At 54.9% G+C, this 21329-nt stretch overlaps 1 protein-coding gene across 1 annotated transcript; it reads left to right on the top strand.

Moving 5' to 3' along the window:
• Nucleotides 1–11707: 11707 nt before the first annotated feature.
• Nucleotides 11708–21271, top strand: TMEM238L (transmembrane protein 238 like). Its single transcript, XM_058703987.1, has 2 exons — nt 11708–12163; nt 18751–21271. Exon 1 carries the CDS (start codon nt 11795–11797, stop codon nt 12032–12034), a length of 240 nt encoding a protein of 79 aa, XP_058559970.1. The 5' UTR covers nt 11708–11794; the 3' UTR covers nt 12035–12163; nt 18751–21271.
• Nucleotides 21272–21329: the final 58 nt, after the last annotated feature.

Genomic DNA, 21329 nt, shown 5'->3' with positions numbered 1-21329 from the left:
ACCAAGCTAGGAGCAGCAAGCCAGGATTAAAATCCAGAAGGCCTGGTTCCTGAGGCCACACCCATTACACCCCTTGCCCCCCATTCAGCTCTCCAGAGACCCCAGGGTCGCTGTGGTAGGCTCCGGGCTGCGAGGCGGGGAAAGCAGGAGTGCAGCTGGGGCTGGGAGACAGGAGGGGAGGACACACCCAGTAGGGGCCCAGAACGCCAAGCAGGGAAGTGGCCAGGCACCAGGAGGACAGACAGACGGAGCCACCAGCCAGGAAAGCAGCCAGCGTTCTGAGCATCTACTACTAGCCAGGCACAAATGCAGGGGGTGGGGATGGGGGTCTCCGGCTGCTGGCACGAGGTGATGCTGTCACAACAGGGTGGCCTTGGTACCTCCCAGGCCAGGCTCTTCTGCTGAGCGCTGAGAAGGATCTAACAAGGATCTAAGTCAAGAGCCAGTATCACTTTTCCAGGAAGAACAGTGGCTGAGCTCCGCAGCTTTCTGCAGGGAGAGAAGCTGGGGGCTTGTCCGCCCTTTCTCCAAAGAAAGACCCTCCTTGCTTCCTTTAAGACTACGGTGGACTCCATGGGGCCCCTGAGTGGCTCAGTCGGTTGAGCGTCCGACTTTGGCTCAGGTCATGATCTCGCAGTTCGTGAGCGTGAGCCCCGCATCGGGCTCTGTGCTGATGGCTCAGAGCCTGGAGCCTGCTTCGGATTCTGTGTCTCCCTCTCTCTGCCCCTCCCCTGCTCACGCTCTGTCTCTCTCTCTCAAAAGAAAATAAAGACATAGAAAAAAAAAAAAAAAAAGACTAGAGAGGACTCCCTGGTGAGCCTTGGGACTGGTCCCTCCTTGTCTCTGCTAAACCGGTGGCCACCCATCCAGGTCCTGCTTCCTGCTCCACCCCGGATCCCTGAGCCCGTGCCCTTAGCACCCACAGGATACGGCCAGTTCTTTCCCATCCCATCGGAGGCTTCTGTCTATGCAGACTGCTGTGCATGGCTCTGGGGGCTATGGGAGCTGAGCCAGGCCCTGGCTCTGTGCCGTCTGCTCCCTCAGATCGCCAGTGGGGGGGTTGCTGTACCCGAGGGACTGTGCTGTAGGTGCGGGAAGGAGGGGCGCTCCCAATCAGGTCTCCTACCAAGGAGAAAGCTGAGCAAGGGCCCACCCCCCACTGCCCAGCAGAGCTCTCCAGCACGAGCGTCAAAAGTGGCAGCCAACAGTCTCTCTGGTAATCACGTTGGTCTCACCCTCCATCCATAAAGAAGCGTGGGTGCAAATAATGGCCATTTTCCTGCAGGGCCTCACGGGAAGGAGGCCTGGAAGGGGAGGGACATAGGATTCTAACTATGGTGACAGTCGTCTGACTCGCCGCCTGGCCCTTAGTCCCTCGCTTTCTCCGACCCCCTTCTCAGACACAACCTCTGGACCTGTGCCTTGGGAGTGGCTGTTAGCCCAGTATTTCAATCTGTGCTAAGTGTGGAGCCTGCTTGGGATTCTGTGTCTCCCTCTCTCTCTGACCCTCCCCTGCTCATGTTCTGTCTCCCTCTCTGTTTCAAAAGTAAACATGAAAAAAAATTAAAAAAAAAAAAAAAAAAAAAGAATCCAGGGCAGAGCCTCATAAAACTCAGGGAAGGAACCCCAAGCGAATAATTCTGAGCACATCCGCCGAACACTCCGCTGATGCCCATTCACTGGGAGAGGGAAGAAAGGCTCCGTGAAAGGAGCCGGCAGTGATTGATGGGCCTGGGGAGAGGGTGTGTTCACTTTCGGGGCTGGCGCAGGGCGACCCGACTAATGAGCGGCGCCCAGCGTGGGTGTGAGAGAGCCACAGTCAAGGCCAGGTTCAGGTTCATCCCAACAACAGGATGGGGGAGGGAGGCGGGAAGGCTGGGGGGGGGGGGGGGAGGGGCGTGGCCGCCGCAGAAGGAGCCTGCCTGATGGTGTGGACACTGGCCTGGGAAGGGCCTGGGATGGCTCACCAGGCCCTTTCACACGTGGTCCCTGAAAGACGACATTGTTCCCTTCATCCTTTTGACACGATGCTATTGAGCACCTTGGGAACGCTGCACTGGGAGTCGAGGGTGGGGGGTGGACCAAACAGAGCTTCCCCCCCACCCCCACTCCCTCCCAGAGGCACACAGGCCGTGAACAAGGCCATTGTCAAACGGACAAGCCGGTGTCAGAGACTGATGCGGGCCACGGAGGCAGGGAGGGGAGCTTTGTGTTGAGGCCTGACGAGAAGGAGGCCACCGAGGCAAGGCTGGGGGCAGAACATTCCAGAAGAGGACGTGGGAAAGGGGGGCCGAGGAAGGAAGCCGTGTGGGTGTTGGAGAAACCATCTCTCCTCCTCCTCCCCTCCCCGCTCTCCTCCCCACCCTCACCCAGGTGTAACTCCCACACCAACCCCCGCGGGAAGGGGACCTTGTGGGGAGGGGGCCCCATGCTGTCGGCCTGCAGCCTTGTTGGGTGGTGCCTGTCCTGTTGGTCCTTCTGCTGCTCTGGTGGCTCCTTGGCCACACACGCCTGTCGGGGACCCTCCTCCTCCTCCTCGTACCCACTCAGCCCTCCATCCCTCTGTGCTGGTCTCCCTCTCTCTGCCGTCACCCCCAGCCTCCCTTCTGCCTGTACCGCCCCCCCCCCCCCCAGCTTCAGTCAATGTCACCCGAGTCGGCCGCTGCTGTGGACACCCGTGCTGAGCTCCAGACAGCACGTCCCAACCCGGACAGCCCTCAACGCACACTGACCGGTGTTGGAAGAAGTCACTGTGTGTCCCCACACCGCTTCGTCCAGATCCACTTGTGTGTCAGCGGAGGGCAACCTCACCCACCAATCCCGAATCTGGGCTGGCCTCCCTCTCCCACATGCCCCACACGCAGTCTGTCTCCCAAGTACCTAGAGGTCCTTCCCTTCCCCTTCTCTCAAGTCCCAGTGCCCCTGGGTTAGGTCACCGGTGTCCCCATCAGCCTCTCTGCCCTCAGGCTCGTCCTGCTCCAATCCACTCCCCACATTCCAGCCAGCTGTCTTTCTAGAAGGTGCTTCTGATCACGTCACCACTCCTGCTCCTGAACCTGCTCTCATCCTATAAGAAGATGGGACTCACACTCCCTCACTTAGCTGAGTCCTTCCTGCAGAGTCACGCTCCTCCCCCAGCCTACCTACTTCCCGGCCACTCACCCTGTAGCCCAGACCCACAGCTGAGTATCTCCCACGACCTCACGCCGCTGCATCTTTCCATGTGCTCCTTCCTTGGCCTACAGCATTCTGATGCCCTTTTCCATCTAGCTGACTCCTAGCTCAAACGCTGCCTCTTCCAGGAAGTCCTCCTTAAAGTATCCTGGAGTCACAGGCCTTGCCGATTCTCTGTGCTTTACGTGTAAGTGAGTCCTCTCTGTAGTGAGAACTCTGTGCTTGTTAAGTGTAAGGGTAGTGACAGTCCTTACAACGGCTCTGCATAGGAGTAATGCAGGTAAATATTACTGCTCCCATTTTACAGGTGAAGAAGCTGAAATTCAGACGTGCCCCAGGTTACAAGACATCATGCACAGAGGGACAAGGGACCCACGGAGAAGTGTGTTTCAGCCCCCACTCCCATCCTACCCCCGTTCCTTCTCCAGCAAGTAAAAGCAGCCGTTGGCTTGGTGAGGACAATGCTCTTAGGGCCTGGGAAGAGATATTCCACGATTCTTCGTGGGTTCAAGAGAGCAGGTCCCAAAGAACCCAGTGCAAGGCCACGGAGGCCAAGTGTCCTGAGCCCTGGGCCTCCTGCCCAGGACCTGGCATGGATGCCCAGGGAAGCTGAGGACCAACCCCTGGCTGTGTGGGGAGCAGCCTGCTCTGTAGACACCACCACAGATGGGTCTGAGCAGAGACACTGGTCTCCTTCTGTTCCCTGCCCTTCCCTCCTTCTGTGTTGTGCGTGTAAACATTTGTTCAGAGGGCGGGCCTCGTGTTAAGTGTTCTTACCACTCACTCATTAATTTCTATTAATTAACGCAACTCACTCAATTTTTATTAATTACTTAATAATTTATTGTTTTTATTAATTAATATACTACTGAGCTTTTCTAAATCCTTAAAGAAACATTCTTTGGCCACTATAGCTGCAATTCTGAAATCTCAGTGGGATTTTAAATATCCCATTGTAGAGGAATGCTCTTTGTTTTGTTTTCAAATCGTCCGAGTTAGCGCATTAGCTCGCCTGCTGGATTTCCCCCAGCTCTCCAGAGACCCTCCCCTCCAGGCTGGCTTTTCAGGGTCCTGGGCATTTTGCTTCTTCCTGTAGACTCTCCATTATCTGTCTCCCAGCTCGCATTCATCCTACAGGTAAAAAAAAAAAAAAAAAAAAAAAAAAAAATTGCGTGCCGATTTCCTCTGGCTGGGCTCAGAAGGGTCAAAGCACTTGCTCAACCCCCTCCCCCCCAGCCCACCTGCCTGCAGCCCCAGCTGCCGAGTGCTCAGGAGGACAACCAGCAGGTGTGTGGCACAAGGGAGGGGAAGATGAGGCCATCTGGAGGGGGAGGGATGAGGATCCCCCCTGCTGATTGAGCCCTGGGAAGGTATGTGAGCCGACTTGATCTTTCAAAGGCATTCAACACAACTGGCCACTCTGTTCTCTTTGAAACGTCTTCTTCCTTTGGATTCAAGTTAGAACCAGCCCGTGGTTTCTTCCCATCTCTCTAGGCGTTCTTTTCCTGTCTCCTTAGCTGGCTCGTTCTACTCCACCCAGCCGTTAAATGGGGGAGATCGTCGAGACCCGGCCCGCGTCTTCTCGAACTGTGTGAGATCTCAAGGAGACGAGCAATCTCCTCCCACCACCAATTTGCTGCGGACCCACAAGCCCATGTGCATAGCCCAGAGCTCGAGCCCCCAGCCCGCGTATCATGGCTTCTCAGCCACCCCAGCCCCTCTTCCGGTGTAGCTCATCTCCGGAGGCACCTCTGGCATCCAGCCGTACAACACAGAAACCTGGTTGGTATTCAGCAGTGGCTCCCTCGCTTTCCCGCATCCCCGCATTGAATCTGTCGTCACGTGCTGTTGATTTCACCTCCCGGTTATCTCTCATATCCACTTCTTTTCATTCCTACTGTCACCAACCCCACCTCTTCCCTGCTCACTGCTTGCCAGGTGCCCATTCTTGGCCCCCTCCGTACTGCTCTCCCCACGGTAGCGGGAACCCTCTTTTAAAAATATGGATCCCTTCACCTTCTCCTCAGGACGCTCCAACGGGTCCCCGATGCTCTTGGGAGGAAGACGTTAACATGGCTCTTTATTTCCTCTTGTTCACTTAGCGCTGATTTTGCACCTAAAGATGCATCGGCAGCTCAAGAGAGCTGAGCCCGATTCCCAGCGGAGGCCATGAGTGGATGGGCAGGCCTGAGGCTCTGGCCCTGGGGCTCACCCAAGCAGAGTCCCTGGAGCTTGGTTCGGGACCTGGCTGGGAGAGGAAGGGGGTCACAGACAACCGAGCCCCGTACGGCTTAACCCTGGAGCCCTGCAAACAGGCTTTGCAGCTCATTGTTCCCAGGGCAGACAAGTCACGGCAAGAAAAACGCTAAACAGAAAAATGGATTCTGGCACCAAACCCAGCAGATACCCTGGTGGCGATGTCTGAGGATCCACAGCTCTGACATCTCTGACTACGTGCCCAGCAGTTAACTCAGAGCTGAGTGCCGGCAGAAATAGACAACAAAACTAAACGGGTGTGGGCAGCAACCAAGTAGGAGTGCAGTAGACCATTTTCCCTGCCTGATAAGGCTTCAAGGTATTCCTTCCCGTGGAGACGCTTTACTCTGGGAGGGGGGCTGCAGGAGCGCTGCCTGCTTAGAAATGGGGAGGTGGGGGACGAAAGATACACAGAATCCAGGAGGAGCTGTAGCAACTCTAGTGAGACACTCAGCTTTCCCAAGAGCAGAGAGTCCTGGGAGTTATGAAAGGGACCATTCAATAAACACTGGGTGTTAGTTACAAGGAGGCGAGCTGCTCCCTGGCCAGGAAAGGTGTCCAGCCTGTGAATGAGGACCATGGAGAACTAGACAAACGACCTCCGCAAGTGTACCAGGTACTATTATAAAAGCAACTATCAAGTCAAATAGGAATCGACTTCTCACCCATTAGGATGGCCATTATCTAAACAACAATGACAAAAATAAGCAAAACAGAAGACAACAAGTGTTGGAGAGAATGTGGAGACCGGAGCCCTTCCGCACCGCTGGCGAGAATGGAAAATGGTGCAGCCATGGCGGAGAACGGTATGGTGGGTCCTTAAAAAAACTCAACATAGAGCTATCGAATTAATCCAGCAATTTCACTTTTAGGTAGGCACGCACCCCAAAGAACTGAAATCAGGGATTCATTGTACGGGTATCTGTGCACTCATGTTCATGGCAGGATTATTCACAATAGGCACAAAGTGGAAGCATCTCAGGCATCCAGTGACAGGTGGATGGATCCACAAAATGAGGTGTATGTACACCTATTACTCAGTCTTTAAAAGGAAGGAAGTTCTGACACACGCTCTGATGGGGATGAAACCTGAGGACCTCATGCTGAGCCAAATAAGCCAGTTACAAGCGGACAAATACTGTGTGATTCCACTCCTAACAGAGGAATCAAATTTTTAGAGTCAGAAAGTAGAAGGGCGGGGGCCGGGGGGGGGGGCTGGTGGAAAAGAGGGATGGGAAGTCCGTGTTCCCTGGGGACACAGTTTCATTTGGAGAGATGAAAACGTTCTGGAGACGCACAGCAGCGCGAACATACCTAAAGCCGCCGAGCCGCACAGTTAAAAAACAGTTGAAATGCTAAATTGGGGTTGTGCATATTTTGCTATAATTAAACGTTTGAGAATAAACTATAAAGATTAAATGGGAATGAGAAAGAAACAAACTTGATTCTCCAGGGTGTTGGGGAGAGAGCCGGCCTGGGGACTGGGGGCAGAAAGAGAGGGAGGGGGGATATTTGCATTTAGAGGTCTGGATGGGAATGATGAGGGCTTAGATCAGGACGGGGGGGAAGAAGACAGGAAGACCAGGGCAGAGAGCTGGAATGTTTGCTGAGCCTGTGGATAGCAGCTAGATGGATTCTGGAAGGCCAGGATGTTCACTCCGGGGAAGTCTCTCAAGCCTCCTTAACAGAGGAAGAATGAAGAGCTGTGAAAATTGTCAGACACTCCTCAGGTAAGCATGAAAGTATTTCTGAAAATGCTGACCCTGAGAAAAAGCAAGAGCATGTAAAGACTGATTGGAGATCGATTGATCAGTGTCAATGCTTTTCCAAATTCTAGCCCCATACCCCCAGGGGCACATGAAACACATTTAGCTGGCACACAGGTTCACTTCAAAAGGCATAGCCATTTTAATTCTCATCCGGTCCTTTGTAGGATTTCCAAGGACAAAACCTCTCAGTGACACGGCGCAAATATCCCCTCTGAAATATGTGAACTTCAGGCCTTTATTTGACAAAGAAAGCATAGGCCTTGGGTTCAGCACCTTCAGCTCGCAACAGCAGCTAGTTCAGGAGTTGATGAGTCTGGCCCACCGCCTGGTTTTATAAAGTTTTATCGGAACACAGCCACACCATTCATTCATATATTGTCCATGGCTCTTCTGCTACTATGGCAGAACTGAGTGGCTCTAACAGAGACCTTACGGCCCACAAAGTCTAAAATGTTTAATAATCTGGCCCATTACAGAAAAAGTTTGAGGACCTCTGGTCTAGTTTAATTACAGTGTTTTGTTTTCAGTGTGTATATTCTAAAATACTTGCTGTCTATTCCAAGTAACAGTTTTCCACTGATGGTGACAATAATTCATTGAAGTTAAAAAAAAAAAAGAACCATTTTAAGAAAATCATTAACAAGATACAGTAAAATTAACAAATCCATGTAATGACACATTAACACATTAATATGATTTTCTATAACAAATGACAGAAGCAGACCGCAGCTGTGGCCAAATCCTGGGCGTAGCACGTGGATGCCAAGGGCTTGAGAAATGCCGGATTAGGCCAGTGGGCAATGTGCACAGATGTGAGAATGGGGCAGATAAAGAGACTGGGGACCGGAAGAGCATTTCATGAGAATAAGGGGTCCCCATCAAGGTCGCATCTGTGGCCGTAAGGATGGAGAGAGGGCTCAGGGTGTCCTAACTGGACCCACTGGGTATCAGGAGAGTCAGGAGAACAGGGGAAGCCAAGCTCAATCGAGGGGAGAAGTGCTGGAGCAGGACAGTCAGTGTGGGTCCCTTCCAACCTGGGGTTTTCCCTACAGAAGCGCCATCGTGGCAGAAGGAAGGCAAAGATGTCCTGACAACCACAATGGTAACACTCGTCAACATCACCACGTGCAGGTTCTAAGCACACTTTACACCTGTGAACTCACGTAATCTTTCCAGTAACCCTGTGGGACAAGGGATCATTTTACAATGAGGAGATTGAGGCACAGAGAGGGCACGTGACTTGCCCAGGTCACACAGCTCGTGAGTGGCACAGGCTGGCGTGGCTATGCCCGCCCAACATCTGAGCCCTGACACTCGGGTGGTGACTGCGCCTCGGTCATTCAGATTGTCATGCCCCGGGAACTGACTCTGTGTCAGCTGAGCCTGCCAGGCTGGCCTGTCCCTGGTCCCTCGGTTCTCAGCCTGCCCTTGAGCATCCAGGTCACGCAAGCGCTGTCATCCTGGTGACATCACAGGGAGAGGACAGGTCGTGATGACTTTCCACGGGAGCGACAAGGTGTCAGTTGCCAAGAGGAGGCGGATCCTTCCTTGGAGAGGACGAACCTCTCTGAGCCACAGAGGCAGCGACAGACCGCGCAGCCCGAGAAGTCTCAGAAGAGAGGGGACCGAGGGGGCATCAGGGACCAAATCTGGAAGCCGCAGGCCAGGAACGGGGCCCGTGGATGTGCCCCACACACTGTGTTCGTGCTTCGGAAGTCACACAGATGTCCGTTTGTCTCCTTGCGTTGTCTCCTAACTCTTCACACTGTGTGTATCAGTCTCAGAGGCGCCTGGGGGGCTCCGTCGGTTACGCGTCCGACTTTGGCTCGGGTCATGATCTCACGGTTCGCAGGATCGAGCCCCGCGTCAGACTTCGCGCTGACAGTGCGGAGCCTGCTGGGGATTCTCACTCCATGTCTCTCTGCCTCTCTCTCAAAATACATAAACTTAACAAGAAAAAAAAGATGGGGTCAAACGACAGTAGAGTAGACCCCTCATCCAACATAACTGGTATCCTTATAAAAAGGGGAAATTTGGACACAGAGACAGGCACACAAAGAGAATGATGCTCGCATAGGACGGTGATGCACCTGCAAGCCAAGGAAAGCCCAACACTGCCAGGAAACCCCCAGAAGCAAGGAGAGGTGCAGGGAACAGGTTCTCCCTCACAGCCCTTAGAGGGAACCCACCCTGCTGACGCCCAGAGCTCAGACTTCCCTCCTCTAGAAGTTTCTGTGGTTGAAGCCCCCACGTTGGCGTTCTGGGCCACCCAGGGACCTCACACAGCTATTTCCTACAGTGGCCACTACACCTGATGACGGAACAGGGCCGGGAAGCTCTGTTAAAAGCGAGCACCGCAGACAGGGCTATGTCAATCAAGTCAAGTGAACGTTCCTGCTGGTGACCCGCCCCTGCTCTGGGCTGTGCCTGGCACTCTCAGTGTCCCCAGGGCCAGCCACGCCCTCCTTCCCCCTGCTAGTCCCATCTCCTCTTTGAGCGGCCCCACTCAGAGGGCTCCCTTGTCACCTGGCTTTCCACCAGCCATCCCTGTCTGTCCCAGCTGTGTAAACATCTAGAGGGCCTGGCACATGGGCGGAGCAGAGACGCGGAGGTGGGCGGTGCCCAGGGCTCTCACAACCTGGGTGGTCCCTCGGGCCCCCCGCCCCCCCCCCCCCTGTTTAGCCCCACGGAAGAACGGCCACGTGTTGGCGGCAGGACAGGGTGTGCAACGCGGCCCCTTTCCCTAAGACGGAAGAGGGGTGTTTACGGTTCTGGAGGATAAACGCTAAGTGACGTGTGCTGGTTAGCTCTGGACACGAAATTGCGAGTGGTTTTGATTCGATTTTGTTCCTTTTGCTGGGGAATGTGTCAGAGTCTGTTCAGCTGGAAGTGTGTGTGTGTGTGTGTGTGTGTGTGCGCGCGTGTGTGCGTGCAGGCGTGCGAAAACAGTAGAAATAAACATGGTGAGAAGACCTGGGGTGCTGAGCTGGGGATGAGTGGCAGAGTGGTCACCCGCTTCTCTCTGACCTGTCACCCGAAGTCAGACAGGATTACAGTGACCAACCACCTGATGGCCCGGGACTCAAGAGACTCTCCGGCACATAAAAGTCTTCATGGTAAAATCGTTCGCAGGCTCACGGGACTCCTCTGCAAAGGCACCTGGGAGCCTGCGGACAGCCAGACCTGCACACATGCATCCGGGGTTCCACGGCACAGACTCTTGGCCTGCCCCCCACAGGGCATTGCCGTCCGCCCACCGTTCTTCCCGAGACACTCTCCTGGTCGGAGCTGGAGGCAGCAGATGGGAGGGCTGTCAGCCTCTCCAGCACTGGAGGTGCTCCTGTGTGGATACCTAACTGCCTCTGAGCATATATCCAGAAAAGGAGACAGACACCGGGGGGGTGGGGTGGGGGGAGTAGCCTCAGCTACTTCTCACTTGGAGATGCTCCAGATCAGCTACTTGGCCTGAGTCAAGTCTCCTGGAGCTTTGGATCCTAAAATCTCTAACACGTTAATTCTCCTCCCCCCCGCCCAGGACCTTTTTTCTGGAAGTTTCTCACTCCTCCTGGCCTATTTCACACTAGGGAACAAAGTCAGAGCTGTCTATTCATTCTCCTCGACCAGAGAAGGCAGGAGAAAGAGTGGAAATTATTTCTTCCAGTATGCCTGGGGGAAACCGAGTCCCAGAGACGTCTGGTGTGTAGGCCAAGGCCCCGCAGTGAACCAGGGACAGAGGGGAGGCCGCACACCCTGTGAGCGGCCACAGTGACACGGCTACATCACCCCTCGGGGATGTGAGCGAGCAGTGTTCGTGGGACATAAGGCAAACCTCGAGTCAGTCAGTCTGGAAAAGACGCAGAGAACCAGACAGATATTTCTCGACTTCTGTCGCCTTTTGGTTCACGCCCGATGGACCACAGCCAGAGACCAGAGGTCCCCCTGCCCCGCCCACTCTGCCCCATCCGTCTGTCCTCCCAGGTCCCCAGGTCTTCAGAATGGAGACCATCCGCGAGGCACATCCACCTTCTCTGGGTCCCTATTTGGTCCCTAGGAACTGACGGATTCTTACCGCACCATTTCAAACTCTATGTATGTCAACAGAGTCTCTTCCACGTCTTTTACTTAAAACCTCCCTCTGCACCAGGAAGAGGAGGGCGGACGGGTGAGGGGAACGAAACCCCACCACCAGCACAGGGCTCAGAAACCTGCCAGGACTTGCCAAGAACTCGAGAGGCACGGGACGAGGCACGGGACAGCCCCCCTCTCGGACACGGAAAATCCCTCCCGGGGCACCTGACCCCTCCCCGGCCACGTAACCCAGCGCTGACCAGTCCCATTAGCACTGATGTCAGTGTGTTTTGGTCCAGACCACTCCTGAGTCACGAAGCAGTTAAGGAATAGCCTGCCCCACTGGCTGCCGTGCTCATAAAGCTGTCTCCGCGTGTACTTCCTTGTGGCTCCAGACAGCCTGACGTCTCCCTCGTTTGCTCACACCCAGCGGCCAGCCGGTGCGGGCGGCAGGAGGCAGAACCGCCACCCTCCCATGCAAATCAGCCCCAGGGGTGCAGCCGGGTTTCTCCCGCTGCTGCAGGGCAATGCTCCTGGGGAGGCGCTGGGGAAAATGCAACCTGGGGCGCTGTGTGCTCTTCCTTGCGCTGGCCCTGCTGCTCGACGCCGTGGGCCTGGTCCTTCTGCTGCTGGGCGTCTTCGCCTCCCTCGATTACTGGGACTTCTTGGTCTACACGGGGGCCCTGATCCTGGTGTTCAGCCTGCTCTTCTGGATCACCTGGTATTCCCTCAACATCGAGGTACCTCTTGAGAAGCTGGACTTGTAGTTTGGTCGTGGGCACAGGAGGAGGGACGCAGGCTCCACAGGCAGCTGGCCGTGAACCTGGGGCTGCTGCGTGGCCGGAGGGGTAGGGGCGTGTTTCCACTCCCACCCAGAACGCCCCACAGGGGAGCAGGTGAGTGCACACGAGGCCCGCCTGGCGGGGTGGCTGGAGAGGCTGAGAAGGAACTGGAAGCCTGCACCCCGGCTGGGGGCTCTGCCCACCTGGGTGGGCACCTATGGTGGCCACAGGCTGTCCTCTCCCCCTCCGGGGCCCGTTGTCCTTATGGAGACCACAAAGAGGGTGTCCACGGCCCCCTCCATTTCTGAGACGCCAAGAGTGGTCCCGCCATGCAGAACAGGAAGTTATTCCGTCAGCTCAGAACTTTGGAGAGGAGAGCCCATCTTGATTCTCTGTTGGAAGACCAGCCGGCTGCAGGGTGGGGAGGGGGTTTAGCACTGGGAGAGAATGGAAAGCTCTCCAATGGCCGTGTGTGTCCTAGCACGGATGGAGCGGTGGCGGGGAACCACCCAGAATGGCCCTTCTCCCTCCCTTCCTGCCTGTACCTGCAGGTGGGACACACACCACAGTGGGGAGGACCTGCCTCCACATCCTCCCTTGGGGCACCTGCCTCCTCTCTCAGCAGTGCCCCCCCCTCACACACACTCCCATGCGGCCACCCCCACCCTTCACTCCCACCCCCACCCGGCCACGGCTGGCCTGGGAGCCTCAGTGCTCAGGAGACCATGGCGGACCATTTCACCCACCGAGCTGCACTTTCCAGCTGGGCCAGCTGCTTGGTTGACCGCATGTGACCAAGGAGGCAGATCATCGTTAAAGATGTTTCACAGGGACGTGAAGCACCAAGGATAGAGCTGGTCTGGCCCCCATGACCCTGAATTACAGGCAACTCTCCCCCAGGGGACTGGAAGGGGAGCCCTGGTTGGGATAACAAGCATCATCTCCCCGCCCCCGGTGGCCAGGAAACTGGCACAGCCGGGCACTCCCTTCTAGCGCTGGGTGTAAGGATAAAGGTCATTGCTGGGTTGGAAGGAGGAAATGATAATCCTGCCTCTTCTGGGGGATTCCATCTGACCTTTGGAACCAAGAGACCAGAGCAGCCGTTTGAAGAGGTTTTGGGGAGGGTAGCCTAAACCTGGTCCTGGCAGATGAAAGGAAGGAAAAGAGATGGGAAGTCCGAGTGCCTGGGTCCTGCTCTGAGTGCCACCGCTCAATCACTGGGTGACAGTGGACAGGCTGCATTGGGTAGTAGCCTCATCTGTAAAATGAGGACAACATGACCTGCCCTTGTGGTTGCAATGGCCAAAAAGAGGTAAGGCAGAAGAAGGCTTTTTGCACACAATGTGGTTTTTACAAATGTCCTATGCCCTTACTAAACGCATAGGAGAGGGTAAGCAAACTGATCCAGGCTCCCAACTGAGAGTTGGGGGTACTGAGAGGACCTAGGGTACCTCAAACTGGCAGTGAAGGGGTTAGTTTACACTTTGCATCATGGAACTTCGAAGCAAGAAGGAACCCCTAATGTGTTTGCTCATTCCCAAAGACACGCCGGGCCCCGTGCAAGGCACTGGGGATGCCCTGAAGGATAAGATACACAAGGTCTCTACCTTCGAGGAGTTTCCCATCAAGGGAGACGTAGATAGTAACCAAATAGTCCCACTAATGCAGGTACGATAACAGAGTCAGGTGAAGACTGGGAAGAGAAGGAATATCACTTCACGGGAATGGTCAACAGAGAAGCTGACCCAGAAAGTGGAGTCTCTCAGGAAGAGGTAATGGCTTGAGCAAAGGTCCTGGGGTACCAGGAAATAAAAAGACAGCAGGGAGACTGAAGGGCAGAGGAGGCAAGTGCAGGAGGAGGTTAGGGTCCTGCCTGCAGTAGGCAGAGGCCGGGTCAGGCAAAGCCTTGAAGGCCATCCTAAGGACTTTGATCATTATCTTAATAATAAGAAGTTATTAAGGAGATGTGAGCAGGGGTGGGAGCTTGACATAATTGGATCTATGTTTCCAAAAGACTACCCTGGCCATGGCATGGATGATGATGTTGTGATGGTGATGGTGAGGATGATGGTCACCAGTTCAAGCTCATCTGGGGAGCGAAATCACTTACCCAAACCACAAGGGGTCCCTAGTGTGAGGCTCCTTGCCCTTTACATCGTTTCCGCATTGAATAGAAAGAAGTCCAACAGACCAATGATGAAGAGCATGGGCCAAGACCCAGGCCGTGTGGTTTGAATCCAGTTCCATTCCTTACCAGCTTTGTTTGTGTCCCGGTGCGAGCCACATCACACCCCCATGCCCTACTTTCCAAATCTGTAACATGTAGATGATGTTAAGGACAGCAGCCTCAGCTTCAGAAAGGATGGTAAGATTAGCCCTGCCTCATGACGATGTCGCATGGGTTAAGTGGACTAATGTGTGGACGACACTCCAGGAGTGACGATTAAAGGCAGCAACGGACATTCCGTCACGACACTGGCGGCCGATGCATGGCAGAGGCGTAAGACCTTCCTCCGAGATAGACATACTTGAGGTGTTACGATCAATTCTTTTTTTTTTTTTTTTTAATTTTTTTAGTGTTTATTTTTGAAAGAGAGAAAGAGAGCATAAGCAGGGGAAGGGCAGAGAGAGAGGGGGAAACAGAGAATCTGAAGCAGGCTCCAGGTTCTGAGCTGTCAGCACAGAGCCCTACGTGGGGCTCGAACTCACGAACTGTGAGCTCATGACCTGAGCCAAAGTCGGACACTTACCCAACTGAGCCACCCGAGCACCCGTGTTATGATCAATTCTTAAGACGGTGTATGGCATTAAAGTTTTTTCAGTAGTTACGTGAGAAAGCTGTCCCAGAACACGAGACTTTCGTCCAGGCTCAAAGGGACTTAAATGCTTGAGAACCACTGTACTTTCCACTAAACAGTCATGCAAATGTCTTCTTTTCAGTTCCCAAACTGCCATGTTCTGTGGGACCCTCAAAGCCAGTGTCCCTTGGTCCCTCCATCCCCTGCAATGCCTAGGGCTGGCCCAGAGTGACCAATCAGTGTGGGCTAGGGCTGCTCAGGGAGGCTGCTCACTTATGGAGCTGCCCCCTGCCCCATGACCTTGGGCACATCCCATTACTTCCCTTTAGAGTAGGAGATTTGGGACCCATGGCAGGTTTGAACGGGGGTCCGAGTAGCCCCCTCAGGGGCTGGAGTGGGTGGACAGCAAGCAGGCAGGACTCGTGCAGCCCTACCTGCCACACACATACCTCTAGAATAGTGGGGTTTCCACAGTTTTGTCTACTGAACTTTCACGGAAGGCTTCCCGTGAACACGGGTTCTGATGCTAAAACGTACTTCTTCTTTTAAAAAAAAATTTTAATGTATATTTACTTTTGAGAGAGAGAGAGAGAGAGAGAGAGAGAGCATGAGTAGGAGAGGGACAGAGAGAGAGGGAGACAGAGAATCCAGGCAGGCTCCAGGCTCTGAGCTGTCAGCACAAAGCCCAATGCGGAGCTCGAACCCAAGAACCATGAGATCATGACCTGAGCTGAAGCAGGATGCCCAATCAAGTGAGCCACCTGGATGCCCCAACTAAAACGTATTTCAGAAAATGACTCATCCCAATCCACTTACATTCTGTGACCTTTGGCCCGGGCACAATCTCCAACCATATTCATGATTGATGGGCAGTTCTCCAATTCTCAGAATGGAGTGAAAGGAAAGAGCACGGACCCCTTTAATTCAGAACCCGAATATGCCATTCCAAGCTTGTCCTTGGACACTCCCCCCACCCGCCGCCTCCCGAGATAAGCGGGTCCCACCCCTGGCGTGAGGTCTGGTATGGAACTCAGGGCAGGACAGGACAGGCTTGGCTGTCCCTCGAGCCCTGAGCCTGTGGCTTCCGTGGTTCTCCGGAGACCAGAGGGCAACCTGGGCCACTAAACCTCAAAGGTCAACCCTCCCCTCCACCCCCACAGGAGTTTCAGAACGAGTGTCTTGTTTTTATAGCCCAACTGTGTGTCAAGGGAGACAACCTGCCATTTGATTTTATCACTCAGTCGCCATATTCTCCTGAGATTTGCCTGCTCCGCATTTCACTTGCTGGGCATTTCTTGTAGATAGAGATAAGCCCCCAGGCAAAGTCAGGTGAGGATTCTTGTCCTTTTCCAGGAGGGTGCATGACTACACCACCCCCAAACACACACACACACACACACACACACACACACACACACTCACACACACACACTCCCTCACACCTGCTACACACACCCCAGAAACAAACACACACTGGCAACAATCAAAGCCCAAGAGCATGCAAGGCTCACAGCTCCGAGCCCAGGAAAGTGAAACCTGCCCTTCACCGTCAACTTTTTCTAACTTTCCACCCACAGAGAGGCGGGTGGACTGGCTAAGTCAGCTGGGAGTACAGCCAGGTGGAGAGGTGGGCAAGCTGGCCCGGCACACCGGTGCCATTTGCACACGCAGGGCTGGGGCTGCGTGGAGGGCCAAACACCTCTCTGATCCCTGGAGGAATGTTTAATCTAGAGGGAGAGATAAAGTAAGTACACAGGGCGTCACAAAAGCACACGGAAAATGCACGCCGCGAGATAAGCTCGGTCGGGTGCGTGGGCCCTGCGTGCCCAGGTGAGGAGATCCTTTGGTTGTGGTGGGGCAGGGGTCTGTGTGTGACTTTGGACATCTGGCCTGGGTCCCGAGGAGCAGGAGAGAATGTGACAGGCAGAGAAGGCTCTTGGGGAGAGCCACAGGGAAGGACTGCAGAAAGGAAAAAAGAAAATGAAAGAATATTCCGGAAAGAGCGAGCAAGCACATGTGAGTGGGTCAGGGGTGTTCGTTGGAGGACGTCAGGGGCAAGATGAGGATTCCAACACCTGGAAAGCAAGGAGGAGGCTTCGCTGACTTCAGGGACTGGAGAGGGACGTGGCCGGGCTCTGTTCAGTGACAGCAGGTGCAGGCAGGTGGGAGAGAGGCGCGGGGGCAGGGAGACCGCTCAGGAAGCTCGGCGGGCAGGTAGTAAGACGCGGGCAGGAGGTTAGGGCCACGGAAAGCAAAGGAGACACAGACAGCATGAGTGGGACCAGACAGACCCAGCAGACGGCCTGTCCTAGTGTCCCGCGACATCAAAGCTTTCGGAGAGCCCTGCCATGCCTGTGAGGACGGAGGTCAGGGGAGGGCACAGGTTTGCTTCCGAGGATGCGTCTTCCTTCGCACGGGCGGAGCCTGATATGCAAATGGTACACGGGATGAGAACGGCCCAGTTGGCGTGGAACGTGCAGATTTTAGAGTCAGAAGGAAGATCGGGGCAGGAGGACGGAGTGAGGGGTTGGAGACCCGAGTGTGGATGAGATTGTACAGGGTGAGGAGGTAGACAGAGAGGGGAAGAAAACGGTGTGGGGGAGCGGGGAATAGAAGGAAGGGAGGAGGAGGGGGAACCCTAAGTTTCTCTGCACAAGATCCCATTCGTAAGTTACTGTGTCTGACATAATGGAACTAACGAGGGGTGGTGCCAGGCTGTGAAACCAAGCGAACCCGCCCGTAAGGTCCACAACCTCTGCACCAGGCCTGGGGATGGCCATGTCCGGCCCGGGGAGCCAAATCTGGCCCTTCTCCCGTTTTGTACGTCGCGTTTTACTGTGATGCAGCCACTCACTCACGCGTGCACTGTCTAAGGTGCTTTATGTGGTAACGCCAGAGCTCCGTGATCGCAGCAAAGACCGTATGGCCCCGTGATGCCTCCGATATCTTCTATCTGGCCTCTTACCGCGTAGTCTGCTGGCCTCTGGCCTGGCCGTCGTTACTTCCCACGGGAGCCAAAGCCAGAACCTTGAGCCGGGCTTGCTTTTGGGGAGTGGGGGGAGGGCAGGCAGGTTGGGAAGCTCACGGAGAGGTCCCCGGCGGTAATAAGGGAGCGACACCCTGCAGGTGACAAAGAGGATGACGGAGGGCATGGTGTCAAGATGGGGGACTGACCGTCGAAGGCCTCAGAGCCGTCAACAAGGCTGTAGTGGCCTGAGGAAAGTTGACTGCACTGGGCTGTGAGCCTTTGTCCTTAGATGGTGGGGACAGAATGGGACCAGCGCTGTGCACAGAGTGGCCGCTGGGATGCACAAAGGGACCAGCACAGATCCATCCCAATCCTCAGTCGTATCTGGAGATGATGAAATGATAGGAATCAGGCTCTGCTGGCCACGCTGATCTTGCAGTAGGATTTTTTTTTTTTTTTTTCAGAGGAGGGGGTTGAGAACATTGAACAGGAGGGTCAGGAGAGAGGAGGAGCCAGGAGAGAGGGGGAGAGGACACTGGAGTCACAGCCGAAGATAGACAGATGTCTGGCCACGTCCAAGGTGGACGTGGGGTGGAATCCAGAGCCCGGGGAACGACTCCGTTAGCTTCGGGTGCAGGGAAGGGGGTGGGGAGAGGGAGCTCAGACTCGATGAGTGCCTCGGTGTTTACTGACCGATTTCTTATTTCCAGGGCCTCAGCCGATGCTCACAGCTCAGTTAGGGGCTCAAACACCCATTTTACGGGTTGGGGAGACGGAGCCCCACAGTGGTTCACAACTAGCCCGCGGAAGGGGCGCTATGCAGGGGCAGCGCTAGAATCCAAACCTGAGTCCTGCTGACTCTCAGAACCACACACGGGTTTGAAATGACATAGTCAAGTCTCTGGCTGACAGCTTCCTTCATTTATTCAACACAGGTGCTGTCTGACAGAGTAGCATCAGAGCCCCGGGAAGATGTCTTCTCTTGGCCGCATGCCCTCTACTAAGTATCTGGGAGGAACCAGAGGCTTGCAAAGCACCCACCAGGACGCCCGCGAGTGGCATGGATGTCAGGCTTCCGGAAGGTTCCAGTCTCCACCAAGAGTCCGGCACCCCTGCGCCACGGCTGGCCCCCCAGCCGTTCGGGGATGGCCCCAGAAGCCTTCAAGTTCTCAAACTGGGGCTCTGATGGGAGCGACCTTGCTGTGGGGTTCAGAGGCCAACTCTCGTCAAGGTCCCGTTAAGGACTAACAGCCAGAAGTGAGCACAGGAGTCCAAACGGGGCCTCCCGCAAGCACACATCAGGCCGTGTGGCTGCTGCTTCCCCTCCCCGGCTGTCTGGACGGGCCGTGTGAGCCCCTGAAGGGCTCCGCCTCACCCATCTCAGGACGGTGCAGGGTGGCCCAAGGGGCATATTCTAACACGCTGGCTGCAAAAGCAAAGCGTAGCTGATGCTGTGCGATGTGTGAGGGACGCCGCCCTCCGTGCCTCACACGGTTTGCTATGAAGGCAGCCCCGTCCATTTGCACAGCCAGGCTGCCCGGGGGGCTCACACTGAGCTTTCAGTCAACGGAAGGCCTCCTCCAGGCGATACCCTGACAAAGGTAGCGAGGCCTGTGCTGTCCTCGTGTTCTCCGTTTCTCGATCCTAGCTAAGAGCAGGACTCTGTTTTTATCTTAACTCAGTTGCGTCCAGTCAAACGCAGCCCGGCTCGGAGGCTCATCCGATGTGCTCTTGTCCCCAGGGCTCGGCCTGCCTATGTAATTTATGTTTCTCCTGGTCTAATTTTGTACTTTTTATTTATGTTTCACCCCGAAAACTGTAAGTGTTCCCTAGAAGCTGCCTCAGATGTTCTGTGCTATGAGGCGGGAACCTAGCTATAGAAGTAGGTTTGACCTTTGACCTTCTGCTTTAACAGGATGTGCCGTATTTCGGGGCGTGCATGCTCCCGCAAGAATCCTCCTCAACCGCCACAGCTTTACAGCATCCCCTGCTCGGAAGTTAACCTGCTTCTGTGCAAGTCCTGGAATTCGACGTTGGGCACAGCACTGTGGATGGAGACAGTGCCTGGGTTGTCCTGACACCATGGAATCTTCTGGAAGTTCTGTGTTTGAACACCAACCCAGCCTCTCAGAACGAGGCTGGGCTCGGAAGCCATCACGAAAGGAACATTCCAGATAAGCCATTAAGAAAAAAGATTCCCCTCCTACTCCAGAAGATTCCTTGACCATCTGCACATGTAATCCTACCGATTCTCCCGAGTGGACATTTCTTTGTGTTTCCAACCTGACTCCCCACGAGCGAGGAAGCACGTCCTCTTACCGGAGGTTCTAACGTCAGCACGGAAGGAAAAGTCACCCGTGATCCACATCACCCTGAACAGCTCCTTAGGAAGACGCTGTGTTGGAGGCCCCGTTCACTTCCTTTCCTTGGTTTTTTATCCTAGAAACGGAACGGGTTTCCCTTCCTTCCCTTGGAGCCAAATGCAACAGCTGGCTTTCATCTGCGTTGTTCGAGACAGGCAAGTCTTGAAAGAGGGGGAGCACACGTTCTCAGAATCTGAGGGGCCGAAGGAACTGAGATGGGCAGAACAGCGGCGGGTTCCGGCCTCCCACATCACGCCCACTCCAGGGACCTGCACGCCGTACTGGGACCTTCCCCCACCGCCCTCGTTTTTGTGCACCTGCTATTGGGCAATTTAAATGCGTGCATGACGGTTCTCCATTTAAGTGCGCCTGTTGGTTCAACTCCTGGACCGTCTCCCAAATTAGAGGGCGTGTTTCTGCGGGACGGGAGGTGTCTGACCGCCGCTTTTGGAGTAAATCTGTGATAATAGCTGTCGTGGGTGCAGCTGGCTACTTGCTGGCCCTGGAATTAGCCCCCCAGAAGAAAAGGGAGGTCCACGCGGGAGGGCGTCAACCGTCCAGGATCCCTAACGAAGAGCCAGAATGGAGAGGGGCACAGTTAGACAACGCACGTGGAAACTGGGGGCAATCCCTTTGGGGCAAGTCTTGGTCCGCCACTGACCGTGTGCCAGGATGACACTCGGGGACCCATTAGGGTGCAGAATGAGAGAACACGAGAACAGAGCCCAATCTCAGAGAGCACGAGACCGGCACTTAAAATGTTGGCGGATCTCCGGGGGCTCTTGGTAAATGCAGATTCTGATTCAGGAGGTCTGGGGAGAGGCCAAAGGCTCTGCATTTCTAACAAGCTCCCGGGTGACGCCATGGCTGCTGGTCCATGTGACACACAGAAGCACAAAGATCGGGGTGCCCGGGGCGGGGGGTGGGGGGCTCAGTCGGTTAAGCGTCTGACTTTTGGTTTCGGCTCAGGTCATGATCCCACGGTTTGTGAGCTCAAGCCCCGCATCAGGCTCTGTGCCGACCTCACGGAGTCTGCTTGGGATTCTCTCTCTCGCCTCTCTCTGCCCCTCCCCTGCTCGTGCACGCATGCTCTCTCTCTCTCTCGCTCTCACTCAAAATAAATAAATAAATAAATAAATAAATAAATAAAT

Source organism: Neofelis nebulosa, chromosome 16 (genome assembly GCF_028018385.1).
Source record: "Neofelis nebulosa isolate mNeoNeb1 chromosome 16, mNeoNeb1.pri, whole genome shotgun sequence".
NCBI lineage: Eukaryota > Metazoa > Chordata > Mammalia > Carnivora > Felidae > Neofelis > Neofelis nebulosa.
This window is presented reverse-complemented; position numbering and strand designations above follow the sequence as displayed.